Below are 20008 nucleotides of genomic sequence, written 5' to 3'. Positions count from 1 at the left end.
CGGCAGCCGGCTCTGATCGTAATATAGTAGTGTAGTAGTAGTGTAATGAAACAGACAAGGAGAGTGAGCTAGTCTGTGATGATCGGTGAACCCCAAAAAACTTCTGACCCGTAGCCCTACAAGGCATCGACTGTACCACCAAAAGCACGCTGAAGTGGCAAAGTCGATAGTCATGTTTCACAAACACATTCGCTACAGTTATTGGTATTTCTGGTCGTAACCCGTGTTTTGAGGTCACTCTATGAGGGGGGACGGTGCTCAATATGTATTTTACTGTACAAGAGGATGTTCCTGTGGAAATATTTTTTACGTTGAGGAGGGGGGGGGGGTGGGGGTAATTTTTGTTATGACGCCTTGAGTTGGACCAACTCCTCTCCCCCAGCTCGTCCCCCCCCAGTACCATTTTAGGAAGGTATTATGAAAGGAGATTTGAAAAGAGCGATGAGCGTCTGTCGTTACATATAGTATTAAGAATCACATTCAGAGTCAATAGTGAACTATTGGAATGAGGTTTAGGAGAAAGATTAATGATTTCAAAGAGGACAGAAACGTGTTGGAATGGTGTCGGGTTTTGGAAATCAGAGGGTCTGTCTGATTGAATTACAATGAGATTCAGTGAGAGGGAATCAGTGAGTGTTATGGGATTCAGAGCAGAGAATGGCATGTTTATCTGTTACAAACTACTACGGTGTGTGTAGAGACCCAGTAGAGACCTAGTTGGCCCAGTAGAGACAGTAGAGACCCAGTAGAGACCCAGTAGAGACCCAGTAGAGACCTAGTTGACCCAGTAGAGACAGTAGAGACCTAGTAGAGACCCAGTAGAGACCTAGTAGAGACCCAGTAGAGACCCAGTAGAGACCTAGTAGAGATAGTAGAGACCTAGTTGACCCAGTAGAGACCCAGTAGAGACCTAGTAGAGACCCAGTAGAGACCTAGTAGAGACCCAGTAGAGACCCAGTAGAGACCCAGTAGAGACCTAGTTGACCCAGTAGAGACCCAGTAGAGACCTAGTAGAGACCCAGTAGAGACCCAGTAGAGACCCAGTAGAGACCCAGTAGAGACCTAGTTGACCCAGTAGAGACCCAGTAGAGACCTAGTAGAGACCCAGTAGAGACATAGTAGAGACCCAGTAGAGACCTAGTAGAGACCCAGTAGAGACCCAGTAGAGACAGTAGAGACCCAGTAGAGACCCAGTAGAGACCCAGTAGAGACCCAGTAGAGACAGTAAAGACCCAGTAGAGACCTAGTAGAGACCCAGTAGAGACCTAGTAGAGACCCAGTAGAGACCCAGTAGAGACCTAGTAGAGATAGTAGAGACCTAGTTGACCCAGTAGAGACCCAGTAGAGACCTAGTAGAGACCCAGTAGAGACCTAGTAGAGACCCAGTAGAGACCCAGTAGAGACCCAGTAGAGACCTAGTTGACCCAGTAGAGACCCAGTAGAGACCTAGTAGAGACCCAGTAGAGACCCAGTAGAGACCCAGTAGAGACCCAGTAGAGACCTAGTTGACCCAGTAGAGACCCAGTAGAGACCTAGTAGAGACCCAGTAGAGACATAGTAGAGACCCAGTAGAGACCTAGTAGAGACCCAGTAGAGACCCAGTAGAGACAGTAGAGACCCAGTAGAGACCCAGTAGAGACCCAGTAGAGACCCAGTAGAGACAGTAAAGACCCAGTAGAGACCTAGTAGAGACCCAGTAGAGACCCAGTATATCTAGTAGAGACCCAGTAGAGACCCAGTAGAGACCCAGTAGAGACCTAGTAGAGACCCAGTAGAGACCCAGTAGAGACATAGTAGAGACCCAGTAGAGACCCAGTAGAGACCCAGTAGAGACCTAGTAGAGACCCAGTAGAGACCCAGTAGAGACCCAGTAGAGACCTAGTAGAGACCCAGTAGAGACCTAGTAGAGACCTAGTAGAGACCCAGTAGAGACCCAGTAGAGACCCAGTAGAGACCTAGTTGACCCAGTAGAGACCCAGTAGAGACCTAGTAGAGACCCAGTAGAGACCCAGTAGAGACCCAGTAGAGACCCAGTAGAGACCCAGTAGAGACCTAGTTGACCCAGTAGAGACCCAGTAGAGACCTAGTAGAGACCCAGTAGAGACATAGTAGAGACCCAGTAGAGACCTAGTAGAGACCCAGTAGAGACCCAGTAGAGACAGTAGAGACCCAGTAGAGACCCAGTAGAGACCCAGTAGAGACCCAGTAGAGACAGTAAAGACCCAGTAGAGACCTAGTAGAGACCCAGTAGAGACCAAGTATATCTAGTAGAGACCCAGTAGAGACCCAGTAGAGACCCAGTAGAGACCTTGTAGAGACCCAGTAGAGACCCAGTAGAGACATAGTAGAGACCCAGTAGAGACCCAGTAGAGACCCAGTAGAGACCTAGTAAAGACCCAGTAGAGACCCAGTAGAGACCCAGTAGAGACCTAGTAGAGACCCAGTAGAGACCCAGTAGAGACCTAGTAGAGACCTAGTAGAGACCCAGTAGAGACAGTAGAGACCCAGTAGAGACAGTAAAGACAGTAAAGACCCAGAGAGACCTATTAGAGACAGTAAAGACCCAGCACAGAAATAGTAGAGAAGAAAAGACCCAGTATAGACCCAGTATACCTAGTAGAGACCCAGTAGAGACCCAGTAGAGACCCAGTAGAGACAGTATAGACCCAGTAGAGACCTAGTAGAGACAGTAGAGACCCAGTAGAGACCCAGTAGAGACCCAGTAGAGACCTAGTAGAGACCCAGTAGAGACCCAGTAGAGACCCAGTAGAGACCTAGTAGAGACCCAGTAGAGACCCAGTAGAGACCCAGTAGAGACCCAGTAGAGACAGTAGAGACACAGTAGAGACCCAGTAGAGACAGTAGAGACCTAGTAGAGACCCAGTAGAGACCTAGTAGAGACAGTAGAGACCCAGTAGAGACCCAGTAGAGACCCAGTAGAGACCCAGTAGAGACAGTAGAGAACCAGTAGAGACCCAGTAGAGACCCAGTAGAGACCCAGTAGAGACCCAGTAGAGACCCAGTAGAGACAGAAGAGACCCAGTAGAGACCTAGTAGAGACCTAGTAGAGACCTAGTAGAGACAGTAGAGGCCCAGTAGAGACCCAGTAGAGACCCAGTAGAGACCCAGTAGAGACCCAGTACAGACCTAGTAGAGACCCAGTAGAGACCCAGTAGAGTCCTAGTAGAGACAGTAGAGGCCCAGTAGAGACCCAGTAGAGACCTAGTAGAGACCCAGTAGAGTCCTAGTAGAGACAGTAAAGACCCAGTAGAGACCTAGTAGAGACCCAGTAGAGACCTAGTAGAGACCCAGTAGAGACCTAGAAGAGACCTAGTAGAGAACCAGTAGAGACCCAGTAGAGACACAGTAGAGACCCAGTAGAGACCCAGTAGAGACCCAGTAGAGACCTAGTAGAGACCCAGTAGAGACCCAGTAGAGACCCAGTAGAGACCCAGTAGAGACCTAGTAGAGACCCAGTAGAGACCCAGTAGAGACCCGGTAGAGACCCAGTAGAGACAGTAGAGACCCAGTAGAGACAGTAGAGACCTAGTAGAGACCCAGTAGAGACCCAGTAGAGACAGTAGAGACCCAGTAGAGACCTAGTAAAGACCCAGTGGAGACCTAGTAGAGACCTAGTAGAGACCCAGTAGAGACCTAGTAGAGACAGTAAAGACCCAGTAGAGACCTAGTAGAGACCCAGTAGAGACCCAGTAGAGACAGTAGAGACCCAGTAGAGACCTAGTAAAGACCCAGTGGAGACCTAGTAGAGACCTAGTAGAGACCCAGTAGAGACCTAGTAGAGACAGTAAAGACCCACTAGAGACCTAGTAAAGACCCAGTAGAGACCTAGTAGAGACCCAGTAGAGACCTAGTAGAGACCTAGTAGAGACCCAGTAGAGACCCAGTAGAGACAGTAGAGACCCAGTAGAGACCCAGTAGAGACCCAGTAGAGACCCAGTAGAGACAGTAGAGACCCAGTAGAGACCCAGTAGAGACAGTAGAGACCCAGTAGAGACCCAGTAGAGACCCAGTAGAGACCTAGTAGAGACCTAGTAGAGACCTAGTAGAGACCCAGTAGAGACCCGGTAGAGACCCAGTAGAGACCTAGTCGAGACAGTAGAGACCCAGTAGAGACAATAGAGACCCAGTACAGACCCAGTAGAGACCCAGTAGAGATAGTAAAGACCCAGTAGAGACCTAGTAGAGACCCAGTAGAGACCCAGTAGAGACCCAGTAGAGACAGTAGAGACCCAGTAGAGACCCAGTAGAGACCCAGTAGAGACCCAGTAGAGACAGTAGAGACCCAGTAGAGACCCAGTAGAGACAGTAGAGACCCAGTAGAGACCCAGTAGAGATAGTAAAGACCCAGTAGAGACCTAGTAGAGACCCAGTAGAGACCCAGTAGAGACCCAGTAGAGACCTAGTAGAGACCCAGTAGAGACCTAGTAGAGACAGTATAGACCCAGATGAGACAGTAGAGATAGTAAAGACCCAGTAGAGACCTAGTAGAGACCCAGTAGAGACCCAGTAGAGACCCAGTAGAGACCCAGTAGAGACCCAGTAGACAGAGACACGTGCTGCTGAGAATGTGGCACTTATGAGAAATATTGGACAAACGACCAAAATATACTAGGTCCAAGGCATGATCTATGATTAGCTTTCATTAAAACATGTTGAATGGGATATGATTATGAATACTTCCCCCCCCCCCTCCCACACACACATACACACACCTACCTTGGCGTGTGAGCACAGGTCTCGTGGACACAGCCAATCCAGCAGTGGTCACTGCGGTAACAGAATTCCCGGCGGTACTTCCTGACTCCTGAGATCCATCCCTGTGATTGGTGCTGACATCCTGGTCCGTCTGGAGAGGAATGGGTTTTTTTAGGGACAAAGTATTCAATCACTGCAGAAGTTGTCTGCTCCTTTCTCCTAGTTCTCGGTTGACCCGTACCAGCCGTAGTGGTTTCAAATGACGCGACTACTTACTGCATCACTATGGTCATCCTGAAAGTCCACTCCTTTGTTGTTTTCTGTAGGAGAGACAAAGAAGGTGTTTCAGATATTCCCTACAGCTCTGAAATCTAAACACCACCTCTGCCATTAGGGTCTATTGAGCATGTAGTGTGTTCTGTGTAGTGTGTAGTGTGTAGTGTGTAGTGTGTAGTGTGTAGTGTGTAGTGTGTAGTGTGTTGTGTGTAGTGTGTAGTGTGTTCTGTGTAGTGTGTAGTGTGTTCTGTGTTCTGTGTAGTGTGTAGTGTGTTCTGTGTAGTGTGTAGTTTGTTCTGTGTAGTGTGTAGTGTGTAGTGTGTAGTGTGTAGTGTGTTCTGTGTAGTGTGTAGTGTGTTGTGTGTAGTGTGTAGTGTGTTCTGTGTAGTGTGTAGTGTGTTCTGTGTAGTGTGTTGTGTGTTGTGTGTAGTGTGTAGTGTGTTCTGTGTAGTGTGTTCTGTGTAGTGTGTAGTGTGTAGTGTGTTCTGTGTAGTGTGTTCTGTGTTCTGTGTAGTGTGTTGTGTGTTGTGTGTAGTGTGTTCTGTGTAGTGTGTAGTGTGTAGTGTGTAGTGTGTAGTGTGTTCTGTGTAGTGTGTAGTGTGTAGTGTGTTCTGTGTAGTGTGTAGTGTGTTCTGTGTAGTGTGTAGTGTGTTCTGTGTAGTGTGTTCTGTGTTCTGTGTAGTGTGTTCTGTGTTCTGTGTAGTGTGTTCTGTGTAGTGTGAGTGTGTTCTGTGTTCTGTGTTCTGTGTTCTGTGTAGTGTGTAGTGTGTTCTGTGTAGTGTGTTCTGTGTAGTGTGTAGTGTGTTCTGTGTAGTGTGTAGTGTGTAGTGTGTTCTGTGTAGTGTGTAGTGTGTTCTGTGTAGTGTGTAGTGTGTTCTGTGTAGTGTGTTCTGTGTTCTGTGTAGTGTGTTATGTGTTCTGTGTAGTGTGTTCTGTGTTCTGTGTTCTGTGTAGTGTGTTCTGTGTAGTGTGTAGTGTGTTCTGTGTAGTGTGTAGTGTGTTGTGTGTTGTGTGTAGTGTGTTCTGTGTAGTGTGTAGTGTGTTCTGTGTAGTGTGTAGTGTGTTCTGTGTAGTGTGTTCTGTGTTCTGTGTAGTGTGTTCTGTGTTCTGTGTAGTGTGTTCTGTGTAGTGTGTAGTGTGTTGTGTGTTGTGTGTAGTGTGTTCTGTGTAGTGTGTTCTGTGCTTTGTGTAGTGTGTAGTGTGTTCTGTGTAGTGTGTTCTGTGTAGTATGTAGTGTGTTCTGTGTAGTTTGTAGTGTGTAGTGTGTTGTGTGTAGTGTGTTCTGTGTAGTGTGTTCTGTGTAGTGTGTTGTGTGTAGTGTGTTGTGTGTAGTGTGTAGTTGTTGTGTGTAGTGTGTTCTGTGTAGTGTGTTGTGTGTTGTGTGTTCTGTGTTCTATGTAGTGTGTTCTGTGTAGTGTGTAGTGTGTTCTGTGTATGAAGTGTGTTCTGTGTTCTGTGTTCTGTGTAGTGTGTTATCTGTAGTGTGTTCTGTGTAGTGTGTAGTGTGTAGTGTGTAGTGTGTTCTGTGTAGTGTGTTATGTGTTCTGTGTAGTGTGTTCTGTGTTCTGTGTAGTGTGTTCTGTGTTCTGTGTTCTGTGTAGTGTGTTCTGTGTAGTGTGTTCTGTGTTCTGTGTAGTGTGTTCTGTGTTCTGTGTATTGTGTTCTGTGTTGTGTGTTCTGTGTTCTGTGTAGTGTGTAGTGTGTTATCTGTAGTGTGTTCTGTGTAGTGTGTATTGTGGTCTGTGTAGTGTGTAGTGTGTTCTGTGTAGTGTGTTATGTGTTCTGTGTAGTGTGTTCTGTGTAGTGTGTTCTGTGTAGTGTGTTCTGTGTAGTGTGTAGTGTGTTCTGTGTAGTGTGTAGTGTGTTCTGTGTAGTGTGTAATGTGTTCTGTGTAGTGTGTTCTGTGTTCTGTGTAGTGTGTAGTGTCACTACCTTCTTGTTGTAGTATCTTTAACCCCTCCCGTGCCTCAGTGTGCAGGTCTTCCAGGTACTGAGGGCGACTGCCCTCGATGAACACATTCTCCTGGTAGTGTGAGGAGGCTGTGTAGTGAACTGTCAACTTCTTCTGTTCATCCAGACACTTAGGACCAGCTAGAGAGGGAGGGAGGGAGGGAGGGAGAGAGGGAGAGAGGGAGAGAGGGAGGGGAGGGAGGGAGGGAGGGAGAGAGGGGGACGGGTGGAGGGAGGGAGGGGGAGAGAGAGAGAGGGGGACGGGTGGAGGGAGGGAGGGAGGGAGGGGGAGAGAGAGAGAGAGAGAGTAGAGAGAGAGAGAGAGGAGAGAGAGAGAGAGAGAGAGGAGAGGGAGGGAGGGAGAGGAGGGAGGGAGGGGAGGGAGGGAGGGAGGGAGGGAGGGAGGGAGGGAAGGAGGGGGTGAGGGACCGAGGGAGGGAGGGGGAGAGAGAGAGAGAGTTAAATAAAGGTGAAACTCCCCAAGCTGTATATTCCAGGGTGAAAACCAGTACCTAGGAGATGTGGTAGAATGCTGACATGATAAAGGGTTGAGGATCAGATGGGATCAAAACCACTTGGTAGAGGTGTTGGTAGTGTGTTTACATACAGGACAGGACACCCTACACACTGAAGGAACTGCTTAGTGACTGGCACCAGGGGCTTTGGAATGTATTCCAGTACCTGGCAACACAGTGTACGGTACTAATGAAGGCATTACAGCTCTAGAACATCCTGACCCTTAATGAGAGAACACTGACTCCCCTTTCTGGTCTTCCATCCAATACCAGATTACCTCCTGCTGTCTGTCCTTCTGCTCCCCTTTTCACCTTTCCTGACCCTTCATCCCCCCCCTCTCTCTCTCTCTCTCTCTCTCTCTCTCTCTCCCCCCCCCCCCTCTCTCTCTCTCTGTCTCTCTCTCTGTCTCTCTCTCTGTCTCTCTCTCTGTCTCTCTCTCTGTCTCTCTCTGTCTCTCTCTCTCTCTCTCTCTCTCTCTCTCTCTCTCTCTCTCTCTCTCTCGCTCTCTCTCTCTGTCTCTGTCTCTCTCTGTCTCTCTCTGTCTCTGTCTCTCTCTGTCTCTCTCTCTCTGTCTCTGTCTCTCTCTGTCTCTCTCTCTCTCTCTGTGTCTCTGTCTCTCTCTCTGTCTCTCTCTCTCTCTCTCTCTCTCTCTGTTTCTCTCTCTCTGTCTCTCTCTCTCTCTCCTAAATTATCAGTGTTGGTATCAGTAGTATTTAATTGAGGTATGAGAATGAGAATTCCTCTATTCCACCACCAGTCTCTCTGTTCCACCACCAGTCTCTCTGTTCCACCACCAGTCTCTATTCCACCACCAGTCTCTCTGTTCCATCCCCAGTCTCTCTATTCCACCACCAGTCTCTCTGTTCCACCACCAGTCTCTCTATTCCACCACCAGTCTCTCTGTTCCACCACCAGTCTCTCTGTTCCACCACCAGTCTCTCTGTTCCACCACCAGTCTCTCTGTTCCACCACCAGTCTCTCTATTCCACCACCAGTCTCTCTGTTCCACCACCAGTCTCTCTATTCCACCACCAGTCTCTCTGTTCCACCACCAGTCTCTCTGTTCCACCACCAGTCTCTATGTTCCACCACCAGTCTCTCTGTTCCACCACCAGTCTCTCTATTCCACCACCAGTCTCTCTATTCCACCACCAGTCTCTCTATTCCACCACCAGTCTCTCTATTCCACCACCAGTCTCTCTATTCCACCACCAGTCTCTGTTCCAGCACCAGTCTCTCTATTCCACCACCAGTCTCTCTATTCCACCACCAGTCTCTCTGTTCCACCACCCGTCTCTCTATTCCACCACCCGTCTCTCTATTCCACCACCCGTCTCTCTATTCCACCACCAGTCTCTCTATTCCACCACCAGTCTCTCTGTTCCACCACCAGTCTCTCTATTCCACCACCAGTCTCTCTATTCCACCACCAGTCTCTGTTCCATCACTAGTCTCTCTGTTCCACCACCAGTCTCTCTGTTTCACCACCAGTCTCTCTATTCCACCACCAGTCTCTCTGTTCCACCACCAGTCTCTCTATTCCACCACCAGTCTCTCTGTTCCACCACCAGTCTCTCTATTCCACCACCAGTCTCTCTGTTCCACCACCAGTCTCTCTGTTCCACCACCAGTCTCTGTTCCATCACCAGTCTCTCTGTTCCACTACCAGTCTCTCTGTTCCACCACCAGTCTCTCTGTTCCACCACCAGTCTCTCTGTTCCACCACCAGTCTCTCTATTCCACCACCAGTCTCTCTATTCCACCACCAGTCTCTCTATTCCACCACCAGTCTCTCTATTCCACCACCAGTCTCTCTGTTTCACCACCAGTCTCTCTATTCCACCACCAGTCTCTCTATTCCACCACCAGTCTCTCTGTTCCACCACCAGATTCTCTATTCCATCCCCAGTCTCTCTTGGTATGTGTGTATCATTGGCCTCTCACCACAAACTCAATGCTCTGTTTGGGGCACAAGCTGCCAAGTGAACTTATGTGCTGTGTGTGTGTGTGTGTGTTTGTGTGTGACAGTCTGCTAGGCAGACGTCCCGCCTTCGCCACCCTGGAGGGCTAACCCCAGATAGTTTAATCCCCAGCGTTTTCTCACCCTAGGTAGTCCATATGGGGGATGCGTCCCAAGTTGCACCCTATTCTCTATGAAGTGCACTAGAACCCATAGGGCCCTGGTCAAATGTAGTGCACTACATACGGAATAGGATGTCATTTGGTATGTAGCCTGGTATGGTTCCAAGATAAACATGCTGCTGCCTTCCTAAGTGGCCAGGGAACTCAACAGAGAGGTTAGAGTAGTGAGGAGACAGAGAGGTTAGAGTGGTGAGGAGACAGAGAGGTTAGAGTAGTGAGGAGACAGAGAGGTTAGAGTGGTGAGGAGACAGAGAGGTTAGAGTAGTGAGGAGAAAGAGAGGTTAGAGTAGTGAGGAGACAGAGAGATTAGAGTGGTGAGGAGACAGAGAGGTTAGAGTAGTGAGGAGACAGAGAGGTTAGAGTAGTGAGGAGACAGAGAGGTTAGAGTAGTGAGGAGACAGAGAGGTTAGAGTAGTGAGGAGACAGAGAGGTTAGAGTGGTGAGGAGACAGAGAGGTTAGAGTAGTGAGGAGACAGAGAGGTTAGAGTAGTGAGGAGACAGAGAGGTTAGAGTAGTGAGGAGACAGAGGTTAGAGTGGTGAGGAGACAGAGAGGTTAGAGTAGTGAGGAGACAGAGAGTAGAGAGGGGTGAGGAGACAGAGAGGTTAGAGTAGTGAGGAGACAGAGGTTAGAGTGGTGAGGAGACAGAGAGGTTAGAGTAGTGAGGAGACAGAGCGGTTAGAGTAGTGAGGAGACAGAGCGGTTAGAGTAGTGAGGAGACAGAGAGGTTAGAGTAGTGAGGAGACAGAGAGGTTATAGTAGTGAGGAGACAGAGAGGTTAGAGTAGTGAGGAGACAGAGCGGTTAGAGTAGCGAGGAGACAGAGAGGTTAGAGTAGCGAGGAGACAGAGAGGTTAGAGTAGTGAGGAGACAGAGAGGTTAGAGTAGTGAGGAGACAGAGCGGTTAGAGTAGTGAGGAGACAGAGCGGTTAGAGTAGCGAGGAGACAGAGAGGTTAGAGTAGCGAGGAGACAGAGAGGTTAGAGTAGTGAGGAGACAGAGAGGTTAGAGTAGTGAGGAGACAGAGAGGTGGGGAGACAGAGGTTAGAGTAGTGAGGAGACATAGAGGTTAGAGTAGTGAGGAGACAGAGAGGTTAGAGTAGTTAGGAGACAGAGAGGTTAGAGTAGTGAGGAGACAGAGAGGTTAGAGTAGTGAGGAGACAGAGAGGTTAGAGTAGTGAGGAGACAGAGAGGTTAGAGTAGTGAGGAGACAGAGAGGTTAGAGTAGCGAGGAGACAGAGAGGTTAGAGTAGCGAGGAGACAGAGAGGTTAGAGTAGTGAGGAGACAGAGAGGTTAGAGTAGTGAGGAGACAGAGAGGTTAGAGTAGTGAGGAGACAGAGAGGTTAGAGTAGTGAGGAGACAGAGAGGTTAGAGTAGTGAGGAGACAGAGAGGTTAGAGTAGTGAGGAGACAGAGGTTAGAGTCGTTTTGTTCTATACTGCTCTGTTCTGTTCTGTTTTCTTCTGCTACCCGAAGTATAATAGGTGCAGTGCATTAGGAAAGTATTCAGACCCCTTGACTTTTCCCACCTTTTGTTACTTTACAGCCTTATTCTAAAAACACAATACCCCATAATGACAAAGCAGGAACTGGTTTTTAATATATAAGAAATGTAAAACTGAAATATCACATTTACAAGTGTTTAGACCCTTTACCCAGTACTTTGTTGAAGCACCTTTGGCAGCGATTACAGACTCAACTCTTCTTGGGTATGACACTACAAGTGTGGCACACCTGTATTTGGGGAGTTTCTCCCATTTTTCTCTGCCGATCCTCTCAAGCTCTGTCAGTTTGGATGTTGAGCGTCGCTGCACAGCTATTTTCAGGTCTCTCCTGAGATGTTCGATCGGGTTCATGTCTGGGCTCTTGCTGGGCCACTCAAGGACATTCAGAGGCTTGTCCCGAAGCCACTCTTGCGTTGTCTTGGCTGTGTGCTTATGTTCGTTGTTCTGTTGAAAAGTGAACCTTCACCCCAGTCTGAGGTCCTGAGGGCTCTGGAGCAGGTTTTTATCAAGGATTTGGTATTTGGTATTTTTGGCATTTTATCAGGATCCCCATTAGCTGTTGCAAAAGCAGCAGCTACTCTTCCTGGGGTCCACACAAAACATGAAACATAATACAGAATGACATAATACAGAACATCAATAGACAAGAACAGCTCAAGGACAGAACTACATGCATTTTGTTAAAAAGGCACACGTAGCGTACATATCAATGCATACACACAATATCTCCATGTCAAACAGCCTCTATATCAATACATACACACAATCTCTCCATGTCAAACAGCCTCCATATCAATACATACACACAATCTCTCCATGTCAAACAGCCTCCATATCAATACAGACACACAATCTCTCCATGTCAAACAGCCTCTATATCAATGCATACACACAATCTCTCCATGTCAAACAGCCTCCATATCAATACATACACACAATCTCTCCATGTCCAATAGAGGAGAGGCGTTGTGCCGTGAGGTGTTGCTTTATCTGTTTATTGAAACCAGGTTTGCTGTTTATTTGAGCAACATGAGATGGAAGGAAGTTCCATGCAATAAGGGCTCTATATAACACTGTACGTTTCCTTGAATTTGTTCTGGATTTGGGGACTGTGAAAAGACCCCTGGTGGCATGTCTGGTGGGATACGTGTGTGTGTCAGAGCTGTGTGTAAGTTGACTCTGAAAACAATTTGGGATTTTCAAAACAATGTATGTTTCTTATAAAAAGAAGAAGTGATGCTGTAACGATGTTCGTCGTCAGATGAAGAGTACTCGGACCAAAGCGCAGCGTGGTAAGTGCTCATGTTAATTTAATAAAAAAACAGAACACTGAACAAAAATAACAACGAGAATGAACCGAAACGAAACAGTCCTGTCAGGTACAGACACAAAGACAGAAAACAACTAGCCACAAAACCAACATGGAAAATGGCAACCTAAATAGGCTCCCCAATCAGAGACAACGAGAAACAGCTGTCTCTGATTGGGAACCAATTCAGGCCACCATAAACCTGCATACCCCTAGACCATACAAAATCCCCATAGATAAACTAAAAACCCTAGACAAGACAAACTAAGCAAACTACCCTTGTCACACCCTGACCTAACCAAAAAATAAAGAAAACAAATATAACTAAAGTCAGGGCGTGACAGATGCCGTAAATCGCACCTCAACTCTTAGCCAAGAAAGACTGGCATGCATAGTATTTATATCAGCCCTCTGATTACAATGAAGAGCAAGACGTGCCGCTCTGTTCTGGGACCAGCTGCAGCTTAACTAGCTCTGTCTTTGCAGCACTTGACCGTATGACTGGACATTAACCTGTCTAGGATCAGCGTGGCGCTAGCGGCACCCCCCCCCCCCCCACTGAAAAACCAGTGCCGCGAAATTCAAAAAAAATATTTTTTTAAAATATTTAACTTTCACACATTAAAGTCCAATACAGCTAATGAAAGACACAGATCTTGTGAATCCAGTCAACATTTCCGATTTTTAAAATGTTTTACAGGGAAGACACAATATGTAAAGATGTACATCTATTACCTAAAAACACATTAGCATAATCCACCATCTTTTATTTGTCCACCAACACCAGTAGCCATCACCAATTCGGCTAAACTAAGATATTTATAGCCCCTAACCAACAAAAAAACTCATTAGATGACAGTCTGATAACATATTTATGGTATGGGATAGGTTTTGTTAGAAAAAAGTGCATATTTCAGGTAGATGGCATAGTTTACAATTGCACCCACCATCACAAATGGACTAGAATAATTACAATGAGCAACGTGTTTACCTAACTACTAATCATCAAACATTTCGTAAAAATACACAGCATACACGAATCGAAAGACACAGATCCTGTGAATACAGACAATATTTCAGATTTTCTAAGTGTCTTACAGCGAAAACACAATAAATCGTTATATTAGCTTAGCACATAGCAATTAGCAGCCCAGCATTGATTCTAGCCAAAGTGAGCGATAAAAGTCAACATCGCCAAAAGATATTAATTTTTTCACTAACCTTCTCAGAATTCTTCCGATGACACTCCTGTAACATCACATTACAACATGCATATACAGTTTGATCGAAAATGTTTATATTTAGCCACCAAAATCATGGTTAGACAATGTGAAATGTAACTCAGCTGGTCAGAATTTGTCCTTGCGCCACTTAGACAGTGATCTACTCTTATACATAAATACTCATAAACGTGACTAAAAAATATAGGGTGGACAGGGATTGATAGACAATTTAATTCTTAATACAATTGCGTTATTACATTTTTTAATTTATCCTTACTTTTCAATACAGTTTGCGCCAAGCGAAGCTACGTCAAAAAACATGGCGTCCTAAGCCACTAAAATGTTTCGACAGAAACACGATTTATCATAATAAAAATGTCCTACCTTGAGCTGTTCTTCCATCAGTATCTTGGGCAAAGGATCCTTTCTTGGGAGAAATCGTCTTTTGGTGGAAAGCTGTCCTCTTGCCATGTGGAAATGTCAACTGCGTTCGGGATGAACTGAAAAGCGTGCCCAACTTTTCACATCGTTGCAAAAATAAATGTCCCAAAATCGCACTAAACGGATATAAATTGCTATAAAACGCTTTAAATTAACTACCTTATGATGTTTTTAACTCCTATAACGAGTGAAAAGATGACCGGAGAAATATAACAGGCTAAACTAACGCTTGGAACAGGTGCGCGCCGGGGTCCTCTAGGCTCATGACGCAGCTCCCAAAGAATGACTAGCTTCAGGGTTTTTTGATTTGTAGGGCCTGTGAACGCGCAATCGACCCCGTTGGAATCGTCATCACGTAAAGGCATCCAGGGGAAGACGTAAGAAGTGTCCGTGTAGTCATAGCAACGACAGTGCCCTTTTAAATGACTTCAGAAGAGTGGCCAACATTTCTCAAATCTGACTCCATGTCAGGGAAATTGCTGTAGAATGGGCTCTGTTCCACTTAGAGACAAAATTTCAACTCCTATAGAAACTATAGACTGTTTTCTATCCAATAATAATAATAATATGCATATTGTACGATCAAGGATTTTGTGGGAAGCCGTTTAAAAAATTAGCCACATTAGCATAAATAGTCTAAACAGCGCCCCCATCCCCAACAGGTTAATCAAGAGAAGGTCAAACTAGAGCATGCAGGACTTGGAGTGCGGTGTCAAGAAAGCAAAGCATCTCTTTATTACGTACAGACCTCTCCCAATCTTTGCAACCATTGAATCTATATGTTTTGACCATGACAGTTTACAATCTAAGGTAACGCCAAGTAACTTAGTCTCCTCAACTTGTTCAACAGCCACAACATTCATGACCAGATTCAGCTGAGGTCGAGAACTAAGGGAATTATTTGTACCCGATACAATGCTCTTAGTTTTAGAGATGTTCAGGACCAGTTTATTACTGGCCATCCATTCCAAAACAAACTGCAACTCTAGGTTAAGGGTTTCAGTGACTTCATTAGCTGTAGTTGCTGATGCGTATATGGTTGAATCATCAACATACATGGACACACATGCTTTGTTTAATAGTAGTGGCAGGTCATTGGTAAAAATAGAAAAGATTAGAGGGCCTAGAGAGCTGCCCTGCGGTACACCACACTTTACATGTTTGACATTAGAGAAGCATCCATTAAAGAAATCCCTTTGAGTTCTATTAGATAGATAGCTCTGAATCCACGATATGGCAGAGGTTGAAAAGCCATAACACATATGTTTTTTCAACAACAGGTTATGGTCAATAATATCAAAGGCTGCACAGAAATCTAACAGTACCGCTCCCACAATCTTAGTATTATCAATTTCTCTCAACCAATCATCAGTCACTTGTGCAGTACATGTTGAGTGCAGTTTTCTCTGTTCATCTTTCCCTCAAACCTGACTAGTCTCCCAGTCCCTGCCACTGAAAAACATCCCCAGAGCATGATGCTGCCATCACCATGCTTCACTGTAGGGATGGTGCCAGGTTTCCTCCATACGTGACTCTTGGCGTTCAAGCCAAAGAGTTCAATCTTGGTTTCATCAGACGAGACAATCTTGTTTCTCAACATCTCAGAGTCCTTTAGGTGCCTTTTGGAAAAGTCCAAGCGGGCTGTCATGTGCCTTTTAGTGAGGAGTGGCTTTTGTCTGGCCACTCTACCATAAAGGCCTGATTGGTGGAGTGCTGCAGAGATGGTTGGCCTTCTCGAAGGTTCTCCCATCTCCACAGAGGAACTCTGGAGCTTGGTTTGTACTCTGACATGCATTGTCAACTGTGGGACCTTAGACAGGTGGGTGCCTTTCCAAATCATGTCCAATCAATTGAATTTACCACAGGTGGAATCCAATCAAGTTGTAGAAACATCTCAAGGATTATCAATGTAAACAGGATGCACCTGAGCTCAAATTCGAAAAAAAAAAAAGGTCTGAGTACTTATGTAAATAAGGTCTTTCTGTCATTTTATTTTGAATAATTGTGCAAAAATGTTTTTATTTAATAAATTTAGAATACGGCTGTAACATACAAAATGTGGAAAAAGGGAAGGGGTCTGAATACTCACTGAATGCACTGTATATTATTTTACCTTTATTTAACTAGGCAAGTCAGTTACGAACACATTCTTATTTTCAATGATGGCCTAGGAACTGTGGGTTATCTGCCTTGTTCAGGGGCAGAAAGACAGATTTTTACCTTGTCAGCTGGTGGATTCGATCTAGCAACCTTTCAGTTACTAGCCCAACCCTCTAACCACTAACTCCATATATAGTAGGTGGTGTCAGAGGAAGGCCACAAAAATTGTGCCAAGTCTAGGTCCAAAAGGCTCCTTAATAAGGATCCGCCGCTTTTTTCCAATTTTCGCATACAATGAAACACTTTGAAGTTTGTGGAAATATGAAAGGAATGTAGGAGAATATAACACAATAGATCTGGTAAAAGATAATACAAAGAAAAAAACAAGTGTTCTTTTGTGTTTTTTTTGTACCATCATCTTTGAAATGCAAGAGAAAGGCCATAATGTATTATTACAGCCCAGGTGCAATATAGAGTTATGCCAATAGATGGCAGCAGTGCATGTGCAAAGTTTCAGACTGATCCAATGGACCATTGCATTTCTGTAAAAAAAATTGTATCAAGACTGCCCAAATGTGCCTAATTTGTTTATTGATAACTTTTCATGTTGAAAATTGTGCACTCTCCTCAAACAATAGCATGGTATTCTTTCACTGTAATAGCTACTGTAAATTGGACAGTGCAGTTAGATTAACAAGAATTTAAGCCATACCAGATATGTCTATGTCCTGGGAAATGTTCTTGTTACTTACAACCTCATGCTAATCGCATTAGCCTACGCTAGCTCAACCATCCCGTGGAAGGGACACTGATCCCGAAGAAGTTTTAACAGCTTCTATCCCCAAGCCATAAGACTGCTGAACAACTAATCAAATGGCCAATCCGAACTATATACATTGACACCCCCCCCACCCCCTTTGTTTTTACACTGCTGCTACTCGCTGTTTATTATCTATGCATAGTCACTTTACCCCTAACTATATGTACAAATGACCTCGACTAACGTGTATCCCCGCACACTGTCTCGGTACCGGTACCCCCTGTATACAGCCTCGTTATTGTTATTTATTTGTGTTACTTTTCATTTTTTATTTAGTTATTTAGTAAATATTTTCTTAACTCTATTTCTTGAACTGCACTGTGGGTGAAGGGCTTGTAAGTAAGCATTTCACAGTAAGTTCTACACCTGTTGTATTCAGTGCATGTGACAAATAAAATTTGATTTGATGTACACTGAGTGAACTAAACATTAGGAACGCCTGCTCTTTCCATGACATGGACTGACCAGGTGAATCCAGGTGAAAGCTGTGATCCCTTATTGATGTCACTTGTTCAATCCACTTCAATCAGTGTAGATGAAGGAGAGGAAACAAGGTTACAGAAGGATTTTTAAGCTTTGAGACAATTGAGACTTGGAATGCGTATGTGTGCTATTCAATGAAAGAACACTGAGCCAATCACGGCGCAACAAGAGAACATGATCAACTTCTACATTCTGTATGTTACGCTGACTGACCGCCACCACAGAAAGCACTGAGCTGGAATGAAACTGAGCTGGGCTGAAACTGAGCTGGGCTGGGCTGAAACCGAGCTGGGCTGAAACTGAGCTGGGCTGAAACTGAGCTGGGCTGAAACTGAGCTGGGCTGAAACTGAGCTGAAACTGAGCTGGGCTGAAACTGGGCTGGGCTGAAACCGAGCTGGGCTGAAACCGAGCTGGGCTGAAACTGAGCTGGGCTGAAACTGGGCTGGGCTGAAACTGAGCTGGGCTGAAACCGAGCTGGGCTGAAACCGAGCTGGGCTGAAACCGAGCTGGGCTGAAACCGAGCTGGGCTGAGCTGGGCTGAAACTGAGCTGAAACTGAGCTGGGCTGAAACTGAGCTGGGCTGAAACTGAGCTGGGCTGAAACTGAGATGGGCTGAAACCGAGCTGGGCTGAAACCGAGCTGGGCTGAAACTGGGCTGGGCTGAAACTGAGCTGGGCTGAAACTGAGCTGGGCTGAAACCGAGCTGGGCTGAAACCGAGCTGGGCTGAAACTGAGCTGGGCTGAAACTGAGCTGAAACCGGGCTGGGCTGAAACCGAGCTGGGCTGAAACTGAGCTAGGCTGAAACTGAGCTGGGCTGAAACCAAGCTGGGCTGAAACCGAGCTGGGCTGAAACTGGGCTGAAACCGGGCTGGGCTGAAACACCTGCATTTTGGAGCAGCAAGAGAGCAAAATAGAGACCATGTTTGTATGCAGCTTTATTAACTCAAATGTGTTTTTGTTTTTTTTACATTGTTTGCAAATTGATATGTGACATGTACTAGTGGTTTAACAGGTTTAGATATGATGGTAGGCAGATCTGAGATTTGAGCTTCAACCAAAACCTACTATTGTCACACCAACCAGTGAGATATAATGTCTGTATTGTATGTCTATATTGTAACACTGCGTGCTTTCTAGTGAACGGCAAAGCGGTGATTGCGTCAAACAGTTTTAGTTCCAGAATGACATGACTTTTCCCACAGTCACAGGCAGGGAAGGGCATTGTGTCTGGTTGGGGTACAGGTACAGTCACAGACAGGGAAGGGCATTGTGTCTGGTATGGGTACAGTCACAGACAGGGAAGGGCATTGTGTCTGGTATGGGTACAGTCACAGACAGGGAAGGGCATTGTGTCTGGTAGGGGTACAGGTACAGACAGGGAAGGGCATTGTGTCTGGTAGGGGTACAGGTACAGTCACAGACAGGGAAGGGCATTGTGTCTGGTATGGGTACAGTCACAGACAGGGAAGGGCATTGTGTCTGGTATGGGTACAGTCACAGACAGGGAAGGGCATTGTGTCTGGTAGGGGTACAGGTACAGACAGGGAAGGGCATTGTGTCTGGTAGGGGTACAGTCACAGAGAGGGAAGGGCATTGTGTCTGATAGGGGTACAGGTACAGTCACAGAGAGGGAAGGGCATTGTGTCTGGTAGGGCTACAGGTACAGTCACAGACAGGGAAGGGCATTGTGTCTGGTAGGGGTACAGGTACAGTGACAGAAAGGGAAGGGCATTGTGTCTGGTAGGGGTTCAGTCACAGACAGGGAAGGGCATTGTGTCTGGTAGGGGTACAGGTACAGTCACAGACAGGGAAGGGCATTGTGTCTGGTAGGGGTTCAGTCACAGACATGGAAGGGCATTGTGTCTGGTTGGGGTACAGGTACAGACAGGGAAGGGCATTGTGTCTGGTTGGGGTACAGGTACAGACATGGAAGGGCATTGTGTCTGGTAGGGGCACAGTCACAGACAGGGAAGGGCATTGTGTCTGGTAGGGGTACAGGTACAGTCACAGACAGGGAAGAGCATTGTGTCTGGTAGGGGTACAGGTACAGTCACAGACAGGGAAGGGCATTGTGTCTGGTAGGGGTACAGTCACAGACAGGGAAGGGCATTGTGTCTGGTTGGGGTACAGGTACAGACATGGAAGGGCATTGTGTCTGGTAGGGGTACAGTCACAGACAGGGAAGGGCATTGTGTCTGGTTGGGGTACAGTCACAGACAGGGAAGGGCATTGTGTCTGGTTGGGGTTCAGTCACAGACAGGGAAGGGCATTGTGTCTGGTAGGGGTACAGGTACAGTCACAGACAGGGAAGGGCATTGTGTCTGGTAGGGGTACAGGTACAGTCACAGACAGGGAAGAGCATTGTGTCTGGTAGGGGTACAGGTACAGACAGGGAAGGGCATTGTGTCTGGTAGGGGTACAGGTACAGACAGGGAAGAGCATTGTGTCTGGTAGGGGTACAGGTACAGGTGTGTGTTTGTCACCTGACGAGCGTGCTGTTACCTCAAACACACTTGGGCGGGCGCACA

At 46.3% G+C, this 20008-nt stretch overlaps 1 protein-coding gene across 3 annotated transcripts in view; it reads right to left on the bottom strand.

Annotated features, from left to right (window-relative positions):
• The window catches only part of LOC129830670 (uncharacterized protein KIAA1522 homolog), a 100869-nt gene that overhangs the window by 11086 nt on the left and 69775 nt on the right, over positions 1 to 20008 (bottom strand). For all 3 annotated transcript variants that reach the window (XM_055893268.1, XM_055893269.1, XM_055893270.1), the window contains 3 exons: positions 6925 to 7083; positions 4993 to 5036; positions 4738 to 4867 (listed from right to left, as the gene is read on the bottom strand). In XM_055893268.1, coding sequence (XP_055749243.1) covers positions 4738 to 4867; positions 4993 to 5036; positions 6925 to 7083 — 333 coding nt within the window. The remainder of the gene's footprint in view (positions 1 to 4737; positions 4868 to 4992; positions 5037 to 6924; positions 7084 to 20008) is intronic.

Source organism: Salvelinus fontinalis, chromosome 32, assembly GCF_029448725.1.
Source record: "Salvelinus fontinalis isolate EN_2023a chromosome 32, ASM2944872v1, whole genome shotgun sequence".
In the NCBI taxonomy this organism is placed as follows: Eukaryota; Metazoa; Chordata; class Actinopteri; order Salmoniformes; family Salmonidae; genus Salvelinus; species Salvelinus fontinalis.
Note: the sequence above shows the minus strand (reverse complement) of the source record. Positions and strands in the feature narration are given on the sequence as shown.